The sequence below is a fragment of the Dermacentor albipictus genome, chromosome 9 (assembly GCF_038994185.2).
Source record: "Dermacentor albipictus isolate Rhodes 1998 colony chromosome 9, USDA_Dalb.pri_finalv2, whole genome shotgun sequence".
Taxonomy (NCBI): Eukaryota; Metazoa; Arthropoda; class Arachnida; order Ixodida; family Ixodidae; genus Dermacentor; species Dermacentor albipictus.
In genome coordinates this window covers 110321364-110343924 of record NC_091829.1, presented here as the reverse complement: position 1 = coordinate 110343924, position 22561 = coordinate 110321364, and the positions used below count along the sequence as shown (strand labels likewise).

The 22561-nt window shown below is 48.1% G+C and overlaps 1 protein-coding gene across 1 annotated transcript in view; it reads right to left on the bottom strand.

The window, feature by feature from the left end:
- LOC135897479 (uncharacterized) overlaps positions 1-22561 on the bottom strand; it is a 128409-nt gene that overhangs the window by 72763 nt on the left and 33085 nt on the right. Inside the window, exon 8 of the mRNA XM_070525235.1 lies at positions 16727-16893. Coding sequence (XP_070381336.1) covers positions 16727-16893 — 167 coding nt within the window. The remainder of the gene's footprint in view (positions 1-16726; positions 16894-22561) is intronic.

The following is a 22561-nucleotide window of genomic DNA, read 5'->3' as shown; positions in this document are numbered from 1 at the left end:
TTTCGATGCACACAAGGTAATCTGTTCTAAATATACCTTCCCTGAAACCACACGGTAGGGGGTCTAATAGCGTTACTTTCAAGGAAATGAAGTAGGCGCCGGTTTAATATTTTCTCGAACAATTTACATAGGCAACTTCTCAAGGCTACAGGCCTATAACTGCTGACCGAAGTTGGGTCCTTGCCATCTTTTAATATTGGAATAATTATTGCTTCTTTCTAGGTGGACTGAATGCAGGCGCCAGAGAACACGGAGGTAAATAGTAACAGTATTGTTTTGTGGGTTTCAGGGTGTAGGTGTTTGATCAGTTCTTATAGTATTCATGCCAGCTTTCTCTTTTGGCTAGGCAGCGCGTTCTTCTACCTTCGGACTTCGTTTTCTTGAAGCTAATCAAGTTCTCGGTAGTTGGACAGTCGCGAAGGCGACTCTAACCCTTATTTTGATTTTTGCGAGCTTCCTTACACTGCTCATTCCACCAAGGAATACGTTGTTTAGAGGGCCTTCGGTTCGATTAAAGGATACATATTGATGCAGCGTCAGTTATAAATGCCGTCAAATATGACACTGCATCATCGATTGAGAGAGTACAGATGTCATCCCAGGTCAAATGTGACAGCTCTCTGTATCGTTTCCAGTCAGCACAGTCGACGTTCCAACGTGGTAGATGTGGGGTACAGTTATCGCCTTTTGTTAATTTTAAGGCAATTGGGAAATGGTCACTCCCATATGGATTTTTTATCACATTCCACTCCCGGTATGGCACTAGTGTACTTGATGTTATACTTTAGTCAATTGATGAGAACGTTTTGTTCGCCACGCTGTAGAATGTGGGTCATTTCTCGTTTAGTAAGCATGCATCGGAAGATAAAAGGAAGTCTTCTAATAGGCGCCCGCTTGTATCACAACGACAACCTCCCCAGAGGGTGTTGTGTGCATTTAAATCGCCCACTACAATGTAAGGTTCGGGGTGTTCTGCGATAAAGCTCTCGAATTCTGTTCTGAAAGTTGATGGCTCGGAGGGATGTAGAGAGAGCTAACTGTAACTAGCTTATCAAATAGCACGGCTCTGATTGTCACTGCCTCAAGGGGCCTTTGCAGATGTAAATGCTTGCAGGCGATACCCTTATCAACTATAATAACAACACCACCTGACGAGGCGAGAGCGTCACTGCGATATTTGCGGTAAATGGCATATTGTTTGAGAGAGTTGATATGTGAAGGATTGAGGTGTGTCTCTTGCACACGCGGCACCTTTGGATTAAACTTGCGAAGGAGTTCCTTAATGTCATCAAGATTGTGTATTAGACCTCTCACATTCCAATGCATTATCTGTGTGGCCACATTGGAAGTGTTTTATGGTGTGTTTATAAGAGATATCAATTAGGTTGGCTCACGAGGCCTTTCCAGGCCCGTTGATGCGCGGTAATTCTTTTTTTGTTGGCGCGCTCCAGGGAGCAACGACGTTCTTTCGGCGTCTGAGACGCCGGAGAAGTTTTTGTTACATCCATCGCCTCGTCAGAGGCGCTGGATGCGCCCGCTCAGCGGACACGCGCGGGGGTTTTTCGGGCCTGTCTGCACGAGCAGTGGGCCTGGGACCGGCATGCTCGGAGGTGTGCTGGCCGTTCGTGGTAGGGGGCGGAACAGCAGTGGCTGCTCCCGCCAGGGGGGCTGCTGGCGTAACTGCCGTCACACTCGGTGTGACTTGCGCGGCCGCCAGAAGATGTGGCACTGCCCCGCGGCGCGTCACATATATAGAACGGATTCGATTGGCTCTGGACACTAAAACACTTGGGCGCTTCTGGAAAAGAAATGTTTAGTTTGACCTTCAGTTCGATTATTTGTTTTTCTTTCTTCCATGACGGGCACGATTGGGAAGAGGCGGGGTGGTCTCCGTCACAGTTAGCGCAGTGGGTTGTGGAAGAACAGCTGTCTGATGTGTGGTCTTTAGATGCACATTTTGCACAAGTAGCACGCCCTCAGCAACTCTGAGACCCATGCCCAAAACGCTGACACTTGAAACATCGGCGCGGATTGGGAATGTACGGTCGTACGCGTAGTTTACAATATCCCGTCTCTAATGAATCAGGTAGGTCACTTGTTCCAAATCTTATTATTAGATGCTTTGTTGGAATTTCCTTGTCGTCGAGCCTTAACTTAATTCGTTGCACCTTTACCACGCTTTGGTCTTGCCATCCTTCCAACAGCTCGCTCTCACTAAGTTCAAGGAGGTCGTCATCAGAAATAACACCACGCACAGTGTTCATAGACCGGTGGGGTCCCACAGAGACAGGAATGTCACCAAACGCAACAAGTTTAGTCAATTTACTGTATTGGAGCTTGTCACGCACTTCGAGAAGAAGGTCGCCGCTTCCCATTTTAGTTACTTTGTAACCAGGGCCGATTGCTTCTGGCAAACATTTTGCGACAACAAATGGGGATATTGTGCGGACCGTCTTGGATTCATGCTGACTGTGTATTACATGGTATTTGGGAAAAATTTCTTTCGGTTTCAAGAGAAAGTTGAAGGTTTCATCGGTGCGCCCCCTCTTCAGGGAGCGATCAGGGAGTGGGGGCAACTAGAAGCCATATATATGATTACTGTATTCCACAGGAATGCCAGCCACCCACCTCCGAGCCCAACCTGGGGACGTCACAAGATTAGAAATATTCTATTCTGCATACGCCAGCGGTACATCCCTACTATAACCTAATATATACATACCCAAGACTGTACATATTACTCAAGGTTAACCCTTGCCTCCCAGAAAATAGGAAATTAAAAGAAATGAATAGAAGAAAGGAAAGATGAAAAAGGCGAAAGAGAAAGACGAAGATCGCAGAGGACAGGAAACGGCGACTACCGATTTCCCCCGGGTAGGTCAGTCCTGGGGTGCCGTCTACGTGAAGCCGAGGCCAAAGGGGTGTGTTGCCGCCACCGAGGGGCCTTAAAGGTCGGAACACCCGGCATTGGCCGAACCCCCAGGATCCTCTTTTCCCCGGACACGGCTAAGACGCACACGGTTATACGTGGGACGGTCCAACCCTCGTGTGCTCGGGTACGTGGTGTCGCAACACACCAAACGCCTGCTGATGCAAACGCCCATGCGGGGCCATCTTCTTCATTTGTGATGCCGAAATGGCGTCATCATCGACAGCGCTATCCTACCAAAGTATAAGAAACGGACCTCGGCTACCTTTCTTCAATGGGCACGGGAGAGTGGCAGCGATGCAGTCGTCGCTCACGAATCACCTTTACTACTATGTGCAGTTTTGTCGTGCTGCTCGTACCATGGCTTCCTCGGTCTCCTGAGCTGTCAGCGACAATGTCGGCACCACTACTACCTGAGCGTTTGGTATTGGAACCGGCGATCGCCTGTTGTAGCCTACACGACACGGACATGCGCAGAATCACATTCTTCATTACTGATGACGAAAGGGCGTCATCATCGACAGCGCTGTCCTACCAAAGCATAAGAGACGGACCTCGGCTACCTTTCTTCAGTGGGCAAGGGACAGCGGCAGCGATGCAGTCGTCGCTCACGAATCCCTTTTTCTACTATATGCAGGTTAGTAATTGCTTAACGATTTATTCCAAGCATACGAATAATGCCTGCCTGCTGCTTCGCCCGTGCCCAAGTGCTTTGTTCATAACAATATGTGAATGTGTACTTGTTACGAAACAACTGCGGGTCTGCAGTGATATTGAAATGAATCGCGGACCTACCCATAGTGATGTGCTAACTGCCATTGCAGCCCTCTGTGGAAAGGTTGACACACGCCACAAGGAATTAATGGATGCCTTCCATGAGCTGAAAGATAACCGAGAAGCGCTGGCACACAAAGTTTGCGACGTGACGAATAGGTCGACTGCTCTTGAGGCAATCGTTGAAAATATTGAATGCAATAGATCTGAAACTGAAACCTCGAGCATTGTATCAGAGGTAGTCCAGAGACAGAACGTTTTAATACAATCCCGTCTGGACGACTTGGAAGACCATTCCAGACGCAACAACCTTTTTTTTTTTTTACGGCATCCCTGACAATTCAGCTGAAACATGGGCTCAGTTAGAAAGCACTGTGCGTGATTTGCTCTCAAGACAGCTTAACTTGCAATTATCCGATGGCGATATTTCTAGAGCACACAGACTAGGGCAGTTTTAATTACAGCAAACCATGCCCTACTATTGCCAAATTCTGTTCAGCGAACCTCAAGGACACGATCTTCTCCCAAAGAATTAAAATTCAAATCTCCGGCATAACTGTCGCTGAAGATTTTTGTAGATCAAACCGTCGATCGCGTAAGAAGTTGATTGAATTTAGTAAGTCGAAGGGCCAGTCATGTTCACTGCGACATAACAAACTCATCATGAATAATAAAATGCATGCTTACTGCGCAGATACTGACTCGGTGCAGGAAATAGAACCTGTTGCTAAGACGCACGCGCGGGGCAATGGCGGCACAACTTCAAGTTCATCATAGCTGAGAACGGTTAAGAAAGACGGAAACGATGTATCGCTGCTTTTTACTAATTCGCGAAGCGTTCTTAACAAACGTGTCGCCTTATCATCAGCCATAGATTCATGCACTGCTGATATAATTGATATAACTGAGATCTGGCTCTCTGCTAAGATAATGGACGCCGAAATATTCCAATGTGAAAAGAATTACAATATATACCGCTGGGACCGTGACGTCCGATCTGGGGGAGTGTACTTATTGCTGTTAGTGACATGCTCGCATCCTCGGCTGTTCCAGTCGTATCGTCTTTGAAAGTTGTTTGCATAAGTGTATCTATTGAAAATCATGAATTTATTTTCTGTGCATTGTACCGTCCTCCAGCTGCCTCATCTTCGTTTTGTAACGATCTTTACGATGTCTTTAATAGCCTTGTAATTAGGTTTCCCAATTCGCCTCTGTTTATTTTGGGCGACTTCAGCTTTCCTACAATGCTATGGAACAACGATTCCACTACCGTAAAAAGCGTTTCATCTGAATGTATCCAATTCCTTAATCTTTGTCCTGACTTTAAACTTACTCAACTCGGTCATGAGCCGACTCGTACAACCGCAACATCTTCCAGTATTCTTGACCTACTATTTAGTACGATTCCAGAGTTAGTTTCTGAGTTAACTTACCTCCCAGGATTAAGTGACCATTCATCGATTCACTTTACCTTAAAAACACCAAACAGAAATGCGAAAAAATATAAACTAATACTGGACTACAATAGAGCTGATGCAAGTTCAATAATAGCTGAGTTAAAATTATTTACAGAAGGCTATATCAGCAACTTCGACAAACATTCCATAGAAGAAAACTGGACCAGGTATAAAGAAAAGATTCTACATCTCGTTGAACGATATATTCCGAAAAAGACAATCATTTACAATTCCCGGTAACCATGGTTCAACTGTCCGTTAAAGGGTCTATCAAATAAAAAGAAAAGAATGTTCCGTCGCGCAAAGCGAACTAACAATACTCATCATTGCGCAGCATATCAGCGAGTTCATAAAGAATATACCGGTGCGATTCAGTGCGCAAAAGATTTTTTTCTTAACAACACCCTGCCATGGGTACTTCGAACAAACCCTCGCGAATTTTGGAGCATTGTCAGTGGTTCAACAACACGACTCATACAGTTATCTGATGGCGATGACACTATGCTTCCTCTAAGCCAGTCTTGCACAGTCTTAAACAACGCATTTGTTTGCGTCTTCAATATAGCTGCCCTTGCATTATTACTCCGTTTACCTGACCAAAGCTTTCCCCCTATGGACCCGATTGTTATAGATTGGGTTGGCGTTACCAAGCTCATTGACAATCTGAAGATATCCTCTTCCGCTGGTGCTGACCTACTCAACTCAAAGATGCTAAAAATAACCGCAGTGTACTCAGCAATTATACTGTCAAAACTTTGTGAACAATCGTTACGGTGTTCCACATTACCCAGCGACTGGAAGGTGGGAAAGGTGATCCGTATCTTAAAATCGGGTAATGTTCATTCAGCAGATAACTATCATCCGATCTCACTGACTAGCATACCATGCAAAATGATAGAACACATCATACATTCGCAGCTAATTGAATGTTTCGAGAACAATTCTTTTTTTTTAATAATTCTCAACATGGATTTAGGAAAATGCTTTCGTGTGAGACCCAACTACTAACGTTTACTAATGATCTATATATAGCTAGTGACCTCGGTTTCGATATAGACTGCATTTTTCTCGATTTCGCAAAGGCATTTCACTCAGTACCTCATGACTCACTCCTTTTCAAGCTTAGTAAACTTCATATCGACACTAGCGTATTTAACTAGATTAAATACTTTCTTTCAAACCGTACTCAATATGTAACTGCTAACGATTATTCTTCTCCGCTGTTTTCTGTTACGTCCGGCGTACCACAGGGGTCTGTACTGGGCCCCTTGTTGTTTCTTGTACATATAAAAATGATCTTCCTGACAGTATTGTTTTTTCATCAATTAAGCTTTTTGCAGATGACTGCGCAATTTACAACAAAATAAAATGTATCTGATTCACTAAATATCCAAAAAGATCTCGATCAATTATCTCTATGGTGTGAAAAATGGCTTATGCAATTAAACGTTAATAAATGTAAAACCATGAGAATAACCCGGCGCCCTCACAGTACAAACCACAGCTATTACCTTAAAGGAGCCCCCTTGAATCCCGTTACCTCTAAAAATACCTGGGCATTAATATTACTAACGACCTATCCTCGAACGTGCACGTTGATTATGTAACCCGCAATGCTAACCGCACTCTTGGCTACCTGCGCCATAACTTTCCCAAAGCGCCGTCTTCCTTAAAATTAATTCTTTATAAAACTTTAGTCCGTCCAAAACTGGAATATGCATTGTTAAGAACAGCCAGCTGCACTGCAACTTTGCCAGCTAGTTACGCCAGCGGTGGCAACCTCATCTTGGAATGGCGCCGCCAACCTCTAGCCACGGCGTGGCTAAGTCGACATTTTGTCGGTATCAATACGCGCATCCTCCACTCTCCGTCGCTCCAGCTAGGATGCGTTGTGACTGAAGGAGTTCGACGAAGCAGGCTTTGTGCGCAACACGACAACGCGGACCTGATCTCCTACGGGCGGGGGAGCTGCCGCGGGAACGCCAACGGAGGCTCCTTCCCACGCACCCACCAAGACGCAAGACAACGCGCTACGCGGAACGGCTCCGAGTTCTACGAAATTCGTGTGGTGTCGGTTTCGGACCGTGAACACGTGTGTGCGTGGATGTGTGTGTGTAAACCGTCCTGCGGAGAGGCGGCTAGTTTGCGATGACTAAACGAACGTTCGCGTCACCTTGTATCGCGGGAGAACCGAGTGTTTAAAAAACTGCTGTTCTGCGGATGCTCGACACTCTTCTCTTAAGCAGCCACGTTGAACTGAGACACCTTTCTTAAGCAGTCATGTTGGACTGAGGCTCTCTCTCAAGCAGTCATGTTAGACTGATGTACTTTCTCAAACAGTCATGTTAGACTGATATAAATACGGTAAATAAACCCATATTCCTCGTTCTCGAGGAACATGGATAAGTTGGACGACGGCATGGGCCAGCTACCTTCGAATTCATGCCGGACTCCAATCTTGACAACGGATCACGAGCGATGGGATTGAGCTCCCAATCCTGACAGCATCCAGCATCTGGGACCCCAGTCAATCCATACTAATCGCTTCCCTTGAATCTGTTCAGAATCGCGCAGCCCAGTTTATTCTATCAATTATTCCCGCTACGCTTCTGTATCCACAATGAAGAACACGCTAAACCTGCCTGATCTGTCTTTACGTCGTAAATTTCTTCGTCTCTGCCTCTTTCACAAAATGTATCATCAGAATGAAGTGTTAAAAAGATATATTTTTCTTCAACCGAAGCACATTGCATCGCATGTGGGCCACAAGTTCAAGGTTGGTGTGCCATTTTGCCGAACCAACTTGTATAATTATTATTTCATTCCCAAAACCAGCGCAGAATGAACTACCTTCCTGAATCCATGGCTGCCATTATGAAAACTAAGTTCAGAAGTGCCATTGAAGATTACTTATTTTGTTAACTTGTATTTTCATAAATTGTATCATTGCACACTTGTATATGTATTAACCACTCCTTTCTGTAATGCCCTCGGGCTCTGAAAGTGTTTTGAATAAATAAATCATAAATAAGTAAATTCGGTTTTGATGATGATGATGATATGTTGTGTTTATTGGCGCAAGGGCCAAGTGTGGCCAAAGAGCGCCAAGGCAGTGTTGATAAGTTCGCAATGTAATTATGAGTTCTATGGGGTTAATGTAAAGTGGCTGTATAGGGGCCTTAAAAATAGTCGCTCTAGAGTGCGTAAAATCTATATGTAATAAGATTATGTCGATGACAAATGACGTGTTCTATGTGTAATAAAATCCATCGTGAAAGAGTGATGCAATACAGAAAATATATTAGATGGTGAAATTACCGCTGCCTCGCCAGAGCCCTTGAAACACAAGGGCCTAGAGGCATGTGCTATATGAAACAGATATCACAGCGGCATCCTCTAAACAGAGGAGACGCTACGAGTGTGTGGGCTAATAACATGTAATACGGCATCGTTCAGGAAGCCCAGGACTGCGCTGGAGTCAAACAGCGGTTCTGGGCCTAGTAACATTACTGGATGAAGGGGGATGTGCTGGCGGTATGCTAAAGGAAAATGTTTGTTTCTTTCAGATTCGGCTTTCCGACACTCCAGAAGGACGTGGAGGACGGTCAGCCTCTCCCCGCATCTACCACAGGTTGGAGGCTCGTTTCCGGTGAGTAAAAAGTTATGCGTGCCAAATGTGTGTCCTATTCTTAGACGACAGAATAGGACATCTGTCCGGCGTGATTTTGTTACGGAAGGCCAGTGTCCTAACTGTGGCTTTATCACGTGGAGCTTATTATTTGTTTCCGCGTCCCATAGCCGTTGCCACTGGTTCCGTAGTTTCCTCCGTAAGAAGGGCTTCAGATCTGTGACAGGAACTGCAGCGGTAGGATTAGCAGAATGCGATGCAACTGACGTGGCCATCTGGTCCGCAAGAACGTTACCTTCGATGCTCCTATGACCTGGCACCCAGCATATAATCACATGCTGGTTAGATACATATGCTTTGCATAAGACGGAATAAAGTTCGATTATGACAGGATTTTTGTGCTTACAGAATGATATCAAAGCCTTCACAACACTTAGGGAGTCAGTATATATGACTGATTTTTTGAGTTTTGATTTCCTAATATGCTTCACGGTCGACAATATTGCGTAGGCCTTAGCCGTGAAGATACTAGTTTCCGGATGCAGTACGGCGGATTCCGAGTAGGATGGACCGACGGCTGCATAGGACACCCCGTCGTGTGACTTCGATGCGTCTGTGTAGAACTCCGTGCAGGAGTGTTTGTGTTGGAGTTCCCGGAAATGCATTTGGATTTCAATATCTGAAGCGTGCTTTGTAACTTGAACGAAAGATGTGTCGCATTGTATCAGCTGCCACTCCCAAGGAGGTAGCAGCTTGGCTGGTTGCATTAGGCGAAGTTCGAGGAGTGGAACATGCATTTCATGACTAAGCTCCCTCACACGCAGCGAGAAAGGCTGTCTTACGGAAGGACGATTACGAAATAGTGTAGCATATGTCATATCATTAATGGTGTTAAAACAGAGATGTTCGGGATTTGAGTGGACTTTCAAAAAGTATGCTTGGCTGATGTATGTTCTCTGGATATGAAGGGACCACTCATTCGATTCTGCATATAAACTTTGTACGGGACTCGTTCTGAAAGCTCCTGTGGCTAAACGAATACCCAGATGGTGAACAGGGTCTAGCATCTTTAGTGCGCTCGGGGCGGCAGAGTGATAAATGACGGCACCATAGTCTAGTCGCGATCGAATGAGGCTTTTATATAGATTCATTAAACACTTCCTGTCACTACCCCACGTAGTCTGGGATAGAAGTTTCATTATGTTCATTGTTTTCAGACATTTTTCCTTAAGATGTTTAATGTGGGGGACGAAAGTGAGTCTGTAGTCAAGTATGACACCTAGAAATTTGTGTTCTTTGTTTACAGGTATCTGTTGTCCACACACTTCTAAGCAGGGATCCGGAACCAGGCCTCTCTTCCTGGTAAACAAAACACAAGAACTCTTATGAGGATTGATTTTGAATCCATTTTTCTCTGCCCACCCTGACACCTTGTTCAAACCATGCTGTACCTGTCTCTCGCACACTGCGAGGTTACAGTATTTGAAGCCTATTTGAATGTCGTCCACATAAACGGAATACAAAATGGCCGGTGGTAAGGAAGCACGAAGTGTTGTCATCTTAACAATAAAGAGTGTGCAACTGAGCACGCCACCCTGGGGTACACCGGTTTCTTGTGCAAAAGGACGTGACAGCACATTGCCTACTTTCACACGGAACGTTCGATTGGACAGGTAGCTTTTTATTACGTTAAGCATATTACCATGAATACCCATTTCTGACAAATCTCTCAAGATTCCGTATCGCCAGGTCGTATCGTACGCCTTCTCCATATCGAGGAATATCGATATCCATATCGAGGAATATCGATATCGATATCGATATCGAAACGCGTCACGAATATGTCCTTCAATACGTACAAGATGGTCGGTTGTGCAGCGCCCTTCTCGGAAGCCACACTGAAAGGGATCAAGCATTTTGTTTTGTTCAAGGAAATGGATGAGTCGCCGATTTATCATTTTTTCATATACCTTACACATGCAGCTTGTGAGGGCTATCGGGCGATAACTTGCCACTGAAGAAGGGTCTTTCCCTTGTTTCAAAACAGGGACCACAATGGCTTCTTTCCATGCCGTTGGAAGGTACCCTGCGTCCCAGATAGTGTTGAAGAGTGTAAGTAGTGTTACTTGTGTGTCATTGTGTAAGTTTTTGAGCATTTCATACATGATTCTATCGGATCCCGGTGCAGAGGTCTTGCATGCGCTCAAGGCAGCTTTCAACTCGGCAGCACTAAAAGGGCAATTGTACGGTTCATTCTGTCGGCATTTATTGATGAGTGGCTTGCATTCTTCTATTTGTTTATATTTTAGGAAGGATTGTGAATAATGTTTTGAGCTTGATACACTCTCAAAGTGTTCCCCCAGTGAGTCGGCCTGGTCTTTCAGTGTATCGCCCTGTGTATTTACTAGAGGGAGTGGATATGTTTGCCGCCCTCTAATTCTATTTAAGCGGTTCCAGACTTTCGCCTCATCTGTAAACGAGTTAATACTTGATAAAAAGTTCTGCCAACTTTCTCTTCTGGCCTGCCTGCGGGTTCTCCTGCCTTGAGATTTTACTTTCTTAAAGTTGATAAGATTCTCTGCAGTGGCGGAAGCGCGTAGCAACCCCCACGCTTTGTTCTGTTTCTTACGAGCAATCCTACATTCGTCGTTCCACCACGGGACACGCCGTCTGCATGCCAAACCATTTCCTTCAGATATGCATTTAGATGCGGCATCTATTATGAACGCTGTAAAATACTCCACAGCGGCATCGATTTCTAGAGAAGACATATCAGCCCATGAGATTCTAGATAGATTTCGAAATTTCTCCCAGTCGGCTGTATCTATCTTCCACCTAGGAACTTGTGGGGGGGATTCACTTTCTTTAGATGTTCTTAGCAGTACGGGGAAGTGATCGCTCCCGTAAGGATTGCTCGTAACTTCCCATTTGAGTTCAGGCAGTATAGACACGGAAACTATACTAAGATCTATTGACGAAAATGATCTGTTTGCTAGAGAGTAATATGTGGGTTCTTTCTTATTTAGAAGGCACGCTCCAGAAGAAAAAAGGAACTCTTCAACGAGACGACCTCGCGCATCGATGCGAGAGTCTCCCCACAAGGTGCTATGCGCATTGAAATCGCCAAGAACAACATAAGGTTCTGGCAATTGATGTACATAGGATTGAAAGTCATGTTTCGTTAATTTGTAATGTGGGGGTATGTAAAGAGAGCTAATGGTGATGAGTTTGTTTAGGAGAACAGCTCGAACCGCCACTGCTTCGAGAGGCGTTTGTAGCTGTAAAAGTTGACATGCAATGCTCTTATGGATAACAATGGCAACACCGCGCGATGATGCGACAGCACCATCGCGATCTTTGCGAAAAGTTATATACTGTCGGAGAAAGTTTGTGTGTTTGGGTTTTAAGTTTGTTTCTTGTAGACACAGCACTTTGGGATTGTGTTTGTGGATTAGTTCTTGAACATCATCAAGGTTTCTAAGGAGACCTCTGACGTTCCATTGGACGATTTGTGTATCCATATTTAAAGAAAAATTGGTGCTGTGTTTACAGAAACGGAGGTGATGCCTTAGGTTACAGAGCTCTTTCGAGGCCCTGTAACGGGAGTTCTGCCCTTTCTGGAGCGTTCGAGGGAGCCTCGCCGCTCCTTAGGCGCTTGGCGCGCCGTGGGGATAGGTGTAGTGTCCATTGCCTCTTGTGAGGCGCCGGACACGTGCTCTTGCGAGCGGGTAGTTACCAGCGAGGGTCCCGACTTGGAGGGCAAGACCCCTCCGCCCACCAGCCCGGAGGTCGATGGGGCACTCTGCGGGATTTGGCTGCGCCGGCTGTTGCCAGTGCTGGAAGGGGCCGGGGAGGTTGGGGCAGCCTCGACTGCGCACACCTTCGGGGTCGGTGGCCCTGTCTGCTGGGTTGACGGAGCAGCGCTAGCTGCAACCGCCGCGGGGGCAGATGGCGTAACTGCCGACTCACGGCTTGTGGGTCGGACAGCCGCCGGAGGCCGTTGTGACGCTGCCCCCTGACGCGCCACTTCGGCAAAGCTGGCCTTAGGAAGGTATGCAACCCGCATGCGTGCCTCTTTGAATGATATGTTTTCTTTTACTTTGATTGTGACTATTTCTTTTTCTTTATTCCAAGACGGGCATGACCGCGAGTATGCGGCATGCTCGCCATCGCAGTTAACGCAGTGTGGAGCGTTTTCGCACGTTTCAGAGGCATGGTCACGGGAACTACATTTTGCGCATGTCTGCCGGCCTCGGCAGTTCTGGGAACTGTGGCCGAAACGCTGGCATTTGAAGCAGCGAAGGGGATTCGGAACATACGGCCTGACTCGTAGCTTCCTCATACTGACTCATACCTTGACTCGTAGTGTCTCAGGCAGAATGCTTGAAGAGAAAGTCAGCACAAGATGCTTGGTTTTTATTTCCTTCCCGTCGCGCCTTAGCATGATTCTTTTGACATTGATCACGTTTTGCTCACTCCAGCCTTCAAGCAGTTCTACTTCTGTTAACTCCATCAAATCGTCGTCAGAAACAACACCACGACTGGTGTTCATAGTTCGGTGGGGGGTTATTGTTACTGGGATTTCCCCAAATGACTGAACTTTAGGAAGATTTTCAAGCTGTTTTGGATCGCGGAGTTCCAGAAGGAGATCGCCGCTTGCCATTTTCGTTGCTTTATAGCCTGCACCAACAGTTTCAGTGAGATTCTTAGAGACTAGGAAAGGAGAAATCATTCTCATGGTCTTTTCAGGTTTGTTCGAATGAACTACATGGAATCTGGGGAAGTTTGGCAGTTTGTTTCCAAGAATTTGGAAAATATCTTCGGTGCGCCCTCGTTTCTGAGGGCCATCAGGTAGTCGGGGGAAAGAAGTGGCCATTGGTAGAATGGTGTTTTCGGCAGGGATGGCCGCCACCCACGATGGAGCCCAACCAGGGGGCGACACAGGAAGGAAAATATTCAGTTCTGTGCACGCCAGCGGTACAACCCCGCTATAACCGAATACATATACCCAAGACTGGATATAATGCCTTGCTGCCTACGAAGTCGGAAGTAACACGAAAATAAAGAGAGGACAGGAAAGATTGAAAGTGAGAGAAAGACGAAGGTAGGAGGGAGAGAGAGACAGGAAAAGGCAACTACCGATTTCCCCCGGGTGGGTCAGTCCGGTGGTGCCGTCTACGTGAAGCAGAGGCCAAAGAGGTGTGTTGCCTCCGCCGGGGGGCCTTAAAGGTCCGAACACCCGGCATTGGCTCAACCCCCAGGATCCCCCTTTCCCCGGACACGGCTAAGCCGCGCACGGTTACACGCGGGAGGGTCCAACCCTCGTGTGCTCGGGTACGTGGTGTCGCAACACACCAAACGCCTGCTGACGCAGACGCCCCTGCGGGGAAATTCGGTTTTGAAAGTCAATTGCTGGGAGAGACGTAGAGAGAACTAATTGTTGCTAGCTTATCAAACAGCACGTCTCTGATTGAAACTGCTTCAAGGGGCGTTTGTCAATAGAAATGCTGGCAGGCGACACCCTTACCTACGATTATGGCCACGCCGCCACACGAGGCAGGAGCATTATTGCGGTCTTTATGGTAAATCGCATATTGCAGAAGAAAGTTTGTGTGTGTAGAATTGAGATGTGTTTCTTGCACAGAAGAGTACCCTTGGATTAAAATTATCTAGGAGTTCCTTTATATCATCGAGATTGTGGAGCAGACTTCTCACATTCCATTGTACTATCTGTGTAGCCATATTGGAAGTGTTTCGTGATGTGTGTGAAGTTAGCTCACGAGACTTTTCCAGGCCCCATGATACTCTATAATCTTTGTTCTTGGCCAGCTCCACAGAGCTACGCCGTTCGTTCGGAGTCTGAGACGCCGGAGCAGTGCTGCTTGCATCCATTGCCTCTTCGGAGGCGCTGGATGACGCCCGCTCGGAGGGCACACCATGGGCTCTTCCGGGCCTGTCTCCACAGGCGCTGGGACCTGCAGGCCCGGAGGTATGGTGGTCATTCTTAGCTAGAGGCGGAGCAGGGCTTGCTGCTCCTGCCAGAGGGACTGAGGGCGTGACCATCGTCACACTCCTCGTGACTTGGGCGGCCACCGAAGGATGTGGCACTGCCCCCCGGTGCGCCACATCGGTGTAGAAAGGACTGGACTGACTGTGCAGTGAGAAACGCATACGTGCCTATGGGACAGATAGGTTAAGTAGACTTTCAGTTCTATGATTTCTTTCTTTTTTTTCCACGAGGGGCACGACCGCCAGTAGGCGGGGTGATCTTTACAGTTGGCATATTTGCTTGCTGAAGTCCACAGGTCAGAAGCGTGTGCAGAAAAAATACACTTAGCACAATTAGCACGCCCGTTGCAGTTCTGCAACTCATGCCTAAAGCGCTGATGCTTGAAGCATCGACGCGGATTTGGGGTATACGGCCTGACGCGAAGCTTGCAGTACCCGGTTTCTATTGGTTCTGGTTAACTATTGCTTCCGAAAGCAATGATTATATGCTTGGTCGGTATTTGCTTGTCATCCCGCCTTATCCTTTGTACCTTAACGACGTTCGGCTTTTGCCATTCGTCAAGTAATTCACTTTCACTGAGTTCGAGAAGGTCATCTTCCGAGATGAAACCCCGCACTGTGTTCGCGACCTACGTGGGCCCACTGAAACTTGAATGTCTCCAAATGCTACGAGTTTTGAAAGTTTGTCATAATGCAGTTTCTCGCGAACTTTTTTTTAATTATGGGGTTTTACGTGCCAAAACCACTTTCTGATTATGAGGCACGCCGTAGTGGAGGACTCCGGAAATTTTGACCCCCTGGGATTCTTTAACGTGCACCTAAATCTAAGGACACGAGTGTTCTTGCATATCGCCCCCATTGAAATGCGGCCGCCATGGCCGGGATTCCATCCCGCGACCTCGTGCTCAGCAGCCTAACACCATAGCCACTGAGCAACACCGGCGGGCAACTTCAAGAAGAACATCGCGGCTTCTCATCATCGTTACTTTATAACCTCGACCGATTGCTTCCGTAAGGGATTTTGCAACAAGAAATGGCGATATCATTCGGGTGCTAGCTGTGTACAACATGGTATTTCAGAAAAGAATGTTTTGATTGCATGAAAAAACTGAATGTTACGGCTGGGGAGCGATCAGGTAAGGGGAAAGGCATTTTCCATATAAAATTGGAAAATTTTGCGGAGATGGTAGGCCACCCACCACCGAGCAACAAGGGGACGCGACAAGGTTGCTAGAATAGCTGCAGACGCCAGCCATGCCTCACCGCTATAACCTAAGATACCCAAGGTTAGACAACTACACCAGGTTAACCCTTGCCGTCCAGAAAGTCGGAAGAGAGTAGAACCGAAAAGAAGACAGGAAAGATGAAAAGGCAAGAGATAAAGGAGAAGATTGGAGAGAAGGACAGGAAAAGGCGACTGCCGAATACATCCAGGTGGGTCAATCTGGTACCATCTATATGAAGCAGAGGCCGAAGAGGTGCGTTGCCTCCGCCGGGGTTCCCTAAGGGTCCGAACACCCGGCATAGGCTTAACCCCTAGGATTCTCCTTTCCCCAGACACGGCTAAGCCAAGCACGGCTACACGCTGGAGGGTCCAAACCTCAAGTGCTCGGGTATGTGGTGTCGCAGCAGATCAAATGCCTCCTGACGTAGACGCCCCTGCGGGTTGTTGAAATGTTTTGCCCGCAGAGGGCGCCGAACATAATTTCTTTGTGACTCTTTATGCATAATTTAAAATTGTGAATTCCCGTTTATTGAGAAAAGCAGTGCTCGGTTCATTCACAGAATACCTGGTCTTTATATCAACAGGGCTATCTCGATTCATATTCTGAACGGTTGCCTGTCTAACACTCATTTTTACGCTGCGAAGAAACTGAAATCATTTTTCAATGCATGTGTTGCACGCTTAGTGCACACGCACGGGCTTACCTCTGGGCTTCAGAGCAGAAAGTCCCAACTCCGCGTGACAGAGGTCGCTGAACTTGAAGGTCAACACGTTGCGAAAGTACCTGGCGTGTCTCCTGAGCTCGGCGTCCTCTTCGCACGATTCGCCGCGCACCGCGGCGTCTAGGCAGCTGTGATAGCGCTGCACGGATCTATAGAAATGGTTGGAGAAAAGAAGCGAGATTTCGATTTGTTTCAGACACTATATATATATATATATATATTGTAAGCACTATGGACGTACTTCGTCGTTTTTGTACATAGCCATCATCATCTTCCCTCTTCTTCGACTTCTTCGCGCGTGAGCTGCGGGCGTTGCCTTTTTTGGAATAAACAGCGCTGGACAACTTGATCGGTCTCGGTATTATAAAGTGGTGGAGGTACTGGGTACGTCAAGATCCCGACGTCCTCTCGCGTTCCCGTCCTCCCTGGAGCTCCGTTCCGGTCGCCGCCTGCACCCAGCTACCCCTACAACAATGGACACTTCCAACCCCGGCCCTTCCGGCGCCTCTAACCCTACCACAGAGACGACCCCGCCGGCGGCGCCCTCTTGGACTGTGACGAGCCCTCAGTGCGATCCCCCTGTCTTCGCAGGACTCCGCGGTGATGACGTAGACGATTGGATTGACCACTACGACCGCGTGAGTTCTTGCAACAAGTGGAACGACACCCAGAAATTGAGGCACGTCACCTTCTACTTGACCGGTGTTGCAAAGACGTGGTATTTCAACCACGAATCCGACATCGCGGATTGGTCCACGTTAACCTCGAAGCTGCGGCAAATCTTCGCTTCCTCGTCTGGCCGTGCAGAAGTCGCCAAACAGAAGCTGGGAACGCGGCGCCAACTTCCCCAAGAGTCTTACACCTCATACATAGAGGATGTCTTGGCTCTGTGCCGCCGTGCGAATCCTAGCATGACGGAAGCCGAACGCGTTCGCCACATCTTAAAAGGCATTGGGCCTGTCGCATTCAACGCCTTAATCGTGCAAAATCCGGCTTCTGTCCAAGACATCACTTCAACGTGTCAACGCCTCGACGAGCTGCAGCCTATTCGTCTTCCACATGACAACAGCGATCCTCTGGTTCCCCATTCTCCAGATCTACGTGCTCTTATCCGCACCATCATCCGCGAAGAGCTTCACCTACAAGACCTCAGGCGTCCACCTGCTGCCTGCGCCCCAACCCCCGCCTTCGACTTGCGCGAGGTCGTAAAGCAGGAGTTGACAGCGATGACTACACGCACGACGCATCTTGCTCCGGTAGCGCGCTCCACACCTACCTACGCGGATGTTGTTTCGCCACCCACCCCTACCGTGCCTTCCGTGCCTACTGGCGTTTCCTATGACCATTTGGCATCGATGGGAACCAGAGCACTTGCTGCGCCATCGTACCCTCAGTGGCGTCCACCTCGTCCAGTTTGTTTTTACTGCGGTATACGCGGCCATATATCTCGCTTCTGCCGCCGGCGCCAGCAGGATGAAAGGCGAGGCTATGCCGAGCACGAAAGAGACCGCACTCGCCGATCAGACGACTACTATTCCGGACCGTACTCGTCCCCGCAACAGCGTTCTCCGTCTCCACCAGCTGCTCCCAATCTGCCTCATAGTTCCCGTTCGGCCAGACGTCGTTCTCCATCCCCTTACCGGCGCTCTACATCACCGCTTCGCCCCACTTCCCATTTTGTCGACCAGCACTCGGAAAACTAACTGTTGCAGTTTTTGGAGGGGAAACTCCTTCTTATCGGTCTTCAAAAATTCCTCCTGTTCGCCCGGCCAACATGCTTTCTGTGACTGTCGAAGGTGTTCCCGCGTTAGCTCTCATCGATACCGGTGCCGCCGTTTCTGTTCTTCGGAGTGATCTGTGTTCGCGGCTCCGTAAAGTAAAAACGCCTTATCTTGGACCTATTTTGCGTGGTGCTAATAATGCATTCATTCACCCTGACGGACAGTGTACTGCTCGTGTTCTCATGGATGGCATACGCCGCCACATCGAGTTTCTCATCCTTCCAACGTGTATCCATGAAATTATACTGGGTTGGGACTTCCTACATTCTGCTTCAGCCGTCATTTCATGTAGAGAGGAAGTTGTCCACATCACGGATACAGAGCTTGAACCTGTTGCGGACTCTTCACTTTCATGCGTGAACTTGACCATGGCTGCCGACTACGTCCTGCGTCCTGGTCACGAAGACGTTGTCGCCGTAACATCCAGTCAAATCGCCGACGGAGACGCCCTAGTCGCCCCTTCTTCCCGCTGTACTTCTCGCGGAATTCTCATTGCCACCTGTCTCGTCCGGTTTTCACGCGGCCGCGCCCTTCTGTCTGCTTGCAACACGACCCCAGATCCTGTGATGCTGCCCAAAGGGATGACTGTGGCAACCCTCGCCGACACTCAACCTATCTCTCTAGTCGCGCTTCGCCCTTCTTCATCGCCAGCCCCAACCTCAGGTTTGGATGATTCTTTCCCTCCTCCAGCCGTTCTTGGTTCTGACCTAACAGCCGCGCAGTCCGAAGCCCTAATGGTGGTCTTGGCAAAACACAAAGCCTGGTTCGATAGCTGTTCCCCTGTGTTGAGCCAAACTCCTGCGGCTACACACCGCATCGAAACCGATGGTTCCGCTATTATACGACGACGCCCCTATCGTGTATCGCCGTCCGAACGATTGGCAACATCGTGTATCGTGTATCGTATCGTGTATCGCCGTACGTCCGATTGGCAACAAGCATGCTGACATGCTTGCGCGGAAGATAATACGACCTTCATCTAGCCCATGGGGGTCTCCCGTGGTCCTGGTAAAGAAAAAAGATGGCTCAGTTCGCTTTTGCGTGGATTATCGAGCGCTCAATAAGATCACACGCAAGGACGTATATCCAATACCTCGAATTGACGACGCTTTGGACACACTACAAGGGGCGGAGTATTTCTCCAGCCTTGATCTTCGGTCAGGATATTGGCAAATTCCGATGAACGAGACTGACAAAGAAAAGACCGCATTCGCTACACCGGATGGCCTTTATGAATTTAACGTGATGCCTTTTGGCCTTTGTAATGCTCCTGCCACATTTGAACGCATGATAGACGACGTCCTTCGTGGTCTAAAATGGAACACATGCCTCTGTTATCTGGACGATATTGTAATCTTTTCGTCTGACTTCAGCCAACATCTTCATCGATTAGACGAAGTTCTCAAGTGCCTTGCGAATGCTGGTCTCCAAATCAATAAAAAAGGCAAATTTGCAAGCAAAACAATAAAAGTATTGGGTCACGTCGTCTCAAAAGCTGGCATCCAGCCTGACCCCGAAAAGATTAGTGCCGTTCTTCAGTTTCCTCGGCCCCAGCAACAGAAAGATCTACTTAGTTTCCTCGGCTTGGCGTCATATTTTCGTAGATTTATACGCAACTTCGCAGCAATAGCAGCTCCTCTACACAAGCTACTGGTTACCGGTGCCTCTTTCACGTGGACTAGCGACTGCGAGTCGGCTTTTCAAGCTCTCAAGCGGCATCTTACTTCCGGACCAGTGCTTCGCCACTTCGATAATCGTGCCCCCACCATACTCCATACTGACGCAAGCGCACAAGGTATTGGCGCAGTACTTCTGCAACGTAATACAGAATCTAAAGAGCAAGTCATAGCATATGCCAGCCGAACACTTTCTCTAGCTGAGCGGAACTACACCATTACAGAGCAAGAGTGCCTGGCTATCGTTTGGTCGATTCAGAAATTTCGCCCATGCCTTTACGGCCGCCACTTCAGCATCGTCACCGACCATCATGCTCTGTGTTGGCTGTCATCACTGAAAAACATGTCAGGACGCTTAGGACGCTGGATACTGCGCTTGCAGAAATGACTTCACTATAACATACAAGTCTGGAAAACGCCATCATGATGCAGACGCATTGTCTCGCTGCCCACTCTCACCCTCTCCCAGTAACGCGCCGTCGTCTTCCCAACCACGTCGTTCCGATGCTACGCTTGCCTCCCACCAGCTCTCGATAACGCCCCTGGACCAAGTTACGCTTTCATCACGCTCTGATTTCGTCTCGCTTCAGCGGGCCGACTCTTACTGTCGAGCTCTCATGGATCGCCTTAGTGGGTTCACTGAACCACCCAACAGCCGCTTGCGACGCCGACTTCGACAATTCCGTCTTCAAGGTGGCGTGCTACACCGCTACGTTTACCACCCAACAGGTCAACGGTGCGTCCCAGTTCTACCTCGCTGCCTTCGCTTGCGCGTATTAGAGGCACTTCACGACGATGTATCGGCTGGCCACTTAGGCTTCCACAAGACTTACGACCGCATAAAGACCCGCTGCTTCTGGCCTGGCCTATCAACAACGGTGGCCAAATACATTGCCTCTTGTGCGTCATGTCAGCACCGCAAACGCTCGACATCCCCTCCTGCCGGTTTACTACAACCTCTCCCTTGCCCGGACGCACCTTTTGAATTTGTTGGCATTGATTTATATGGTCCCTTGCCGTTGACACCCTCCGGTCACCGTTGGATTGTCACTTCGGTCGACCATTTAACAAGATATGCCGAGACTGCCCCTCTGCGATCCGGCACCGCTTCTGAGGTCGCCGACTTTTTCTTGCGCGCCATCGTCTTGCACCACGGGGCTCCTCGCGTTCTTCTCAGTGACCGTGGCAAGGCGTTCATTTCACAAGTTCTCGAGGAAGTTCTTCGAGCCACTAATACCGTCCACAAATCTACTTCTACTTATCATCCGCAAACCAATGGCCTTACTGAGCGCTTCCACCGTACGCTGTCTGACATGATTGCCATGTACATCCTTCCTGACCACACTGACTGGGATAAAATTCTTCCTTTTGTGACATTCGCATATAATACTGCTATTCAACGGACTACCGGCTACAGCCCTTTCTTCCTTGTGTATGGACGATCTCCTTCCACCATATTCGACAGAGAACGATTTTTCGCACCTTCTTCGCCTAACGCGTCGCTTCCAGAAGATTTTGCTGCCCGAGTTGCACATTGCCGTCAAATCGCCCGGCAAAGCACAGAAGCTACCCAAGCTGAGCGCAAGCGTTACTGCGACAACAAACGCCGTGACCTACGTTTTCACCCAGGAGACCAAGTCCTGCTTTGGACTCCAGTCCGCACCCCAGGCCTCTGTGAGAAGTTCCTTCCACGCTACATTGGTCCATACCCCGTTGTGCAGCAAACATCTGCAGTGAACTATCTCGTCCGCCCAGTACACTCCGTCACTGACCGGCGCCGCCGGAATGCCGAAATTGTTCACGAGTCGCGGATGAAGCCCTTCACTCCCCGTTTAGATAATCTCTAACCTGCGGCCAGGCTGGCTGCTTCCATGACGGGGGGAAGTTAGTGTACGCACTATGAACGTAGTTCGTCGTTTTCATTTGTACATAGCCATCATCATCTTCCGTCTTCTTCGACTTCTTCGCGCGTGAGCTGCGGGCGTTGCCTTTTTTTGGAATAAACAGCGCTGGACAACTTGATCCGTCTCGGTATTATAATATATATACGACTTGCTTTTTTATGACCAATTACAACGAGACCCGAAGGCCTCGATATTCCTTTAGTTCAAACCATATGAAGAAAACTGCCAACGGGTTTCAGATTTTTTCGGGCGCAGCAGCCATGTAGGTTATAATGCGCCAGACGCAACCTTCTAGAATCAGACGGTTATTAGAAAGTGAATAAAATTGCTCCATGTGAATGGGTAAAACTACAGAAGGCGACAGTGAACTAAATTTTTCAAGGGTATCTGCGGCTTTCAAGTTTTTCAAAATATTTTCATGTCAGAAAGGAAGCTTGCTCCTTAATGAAATCGGGG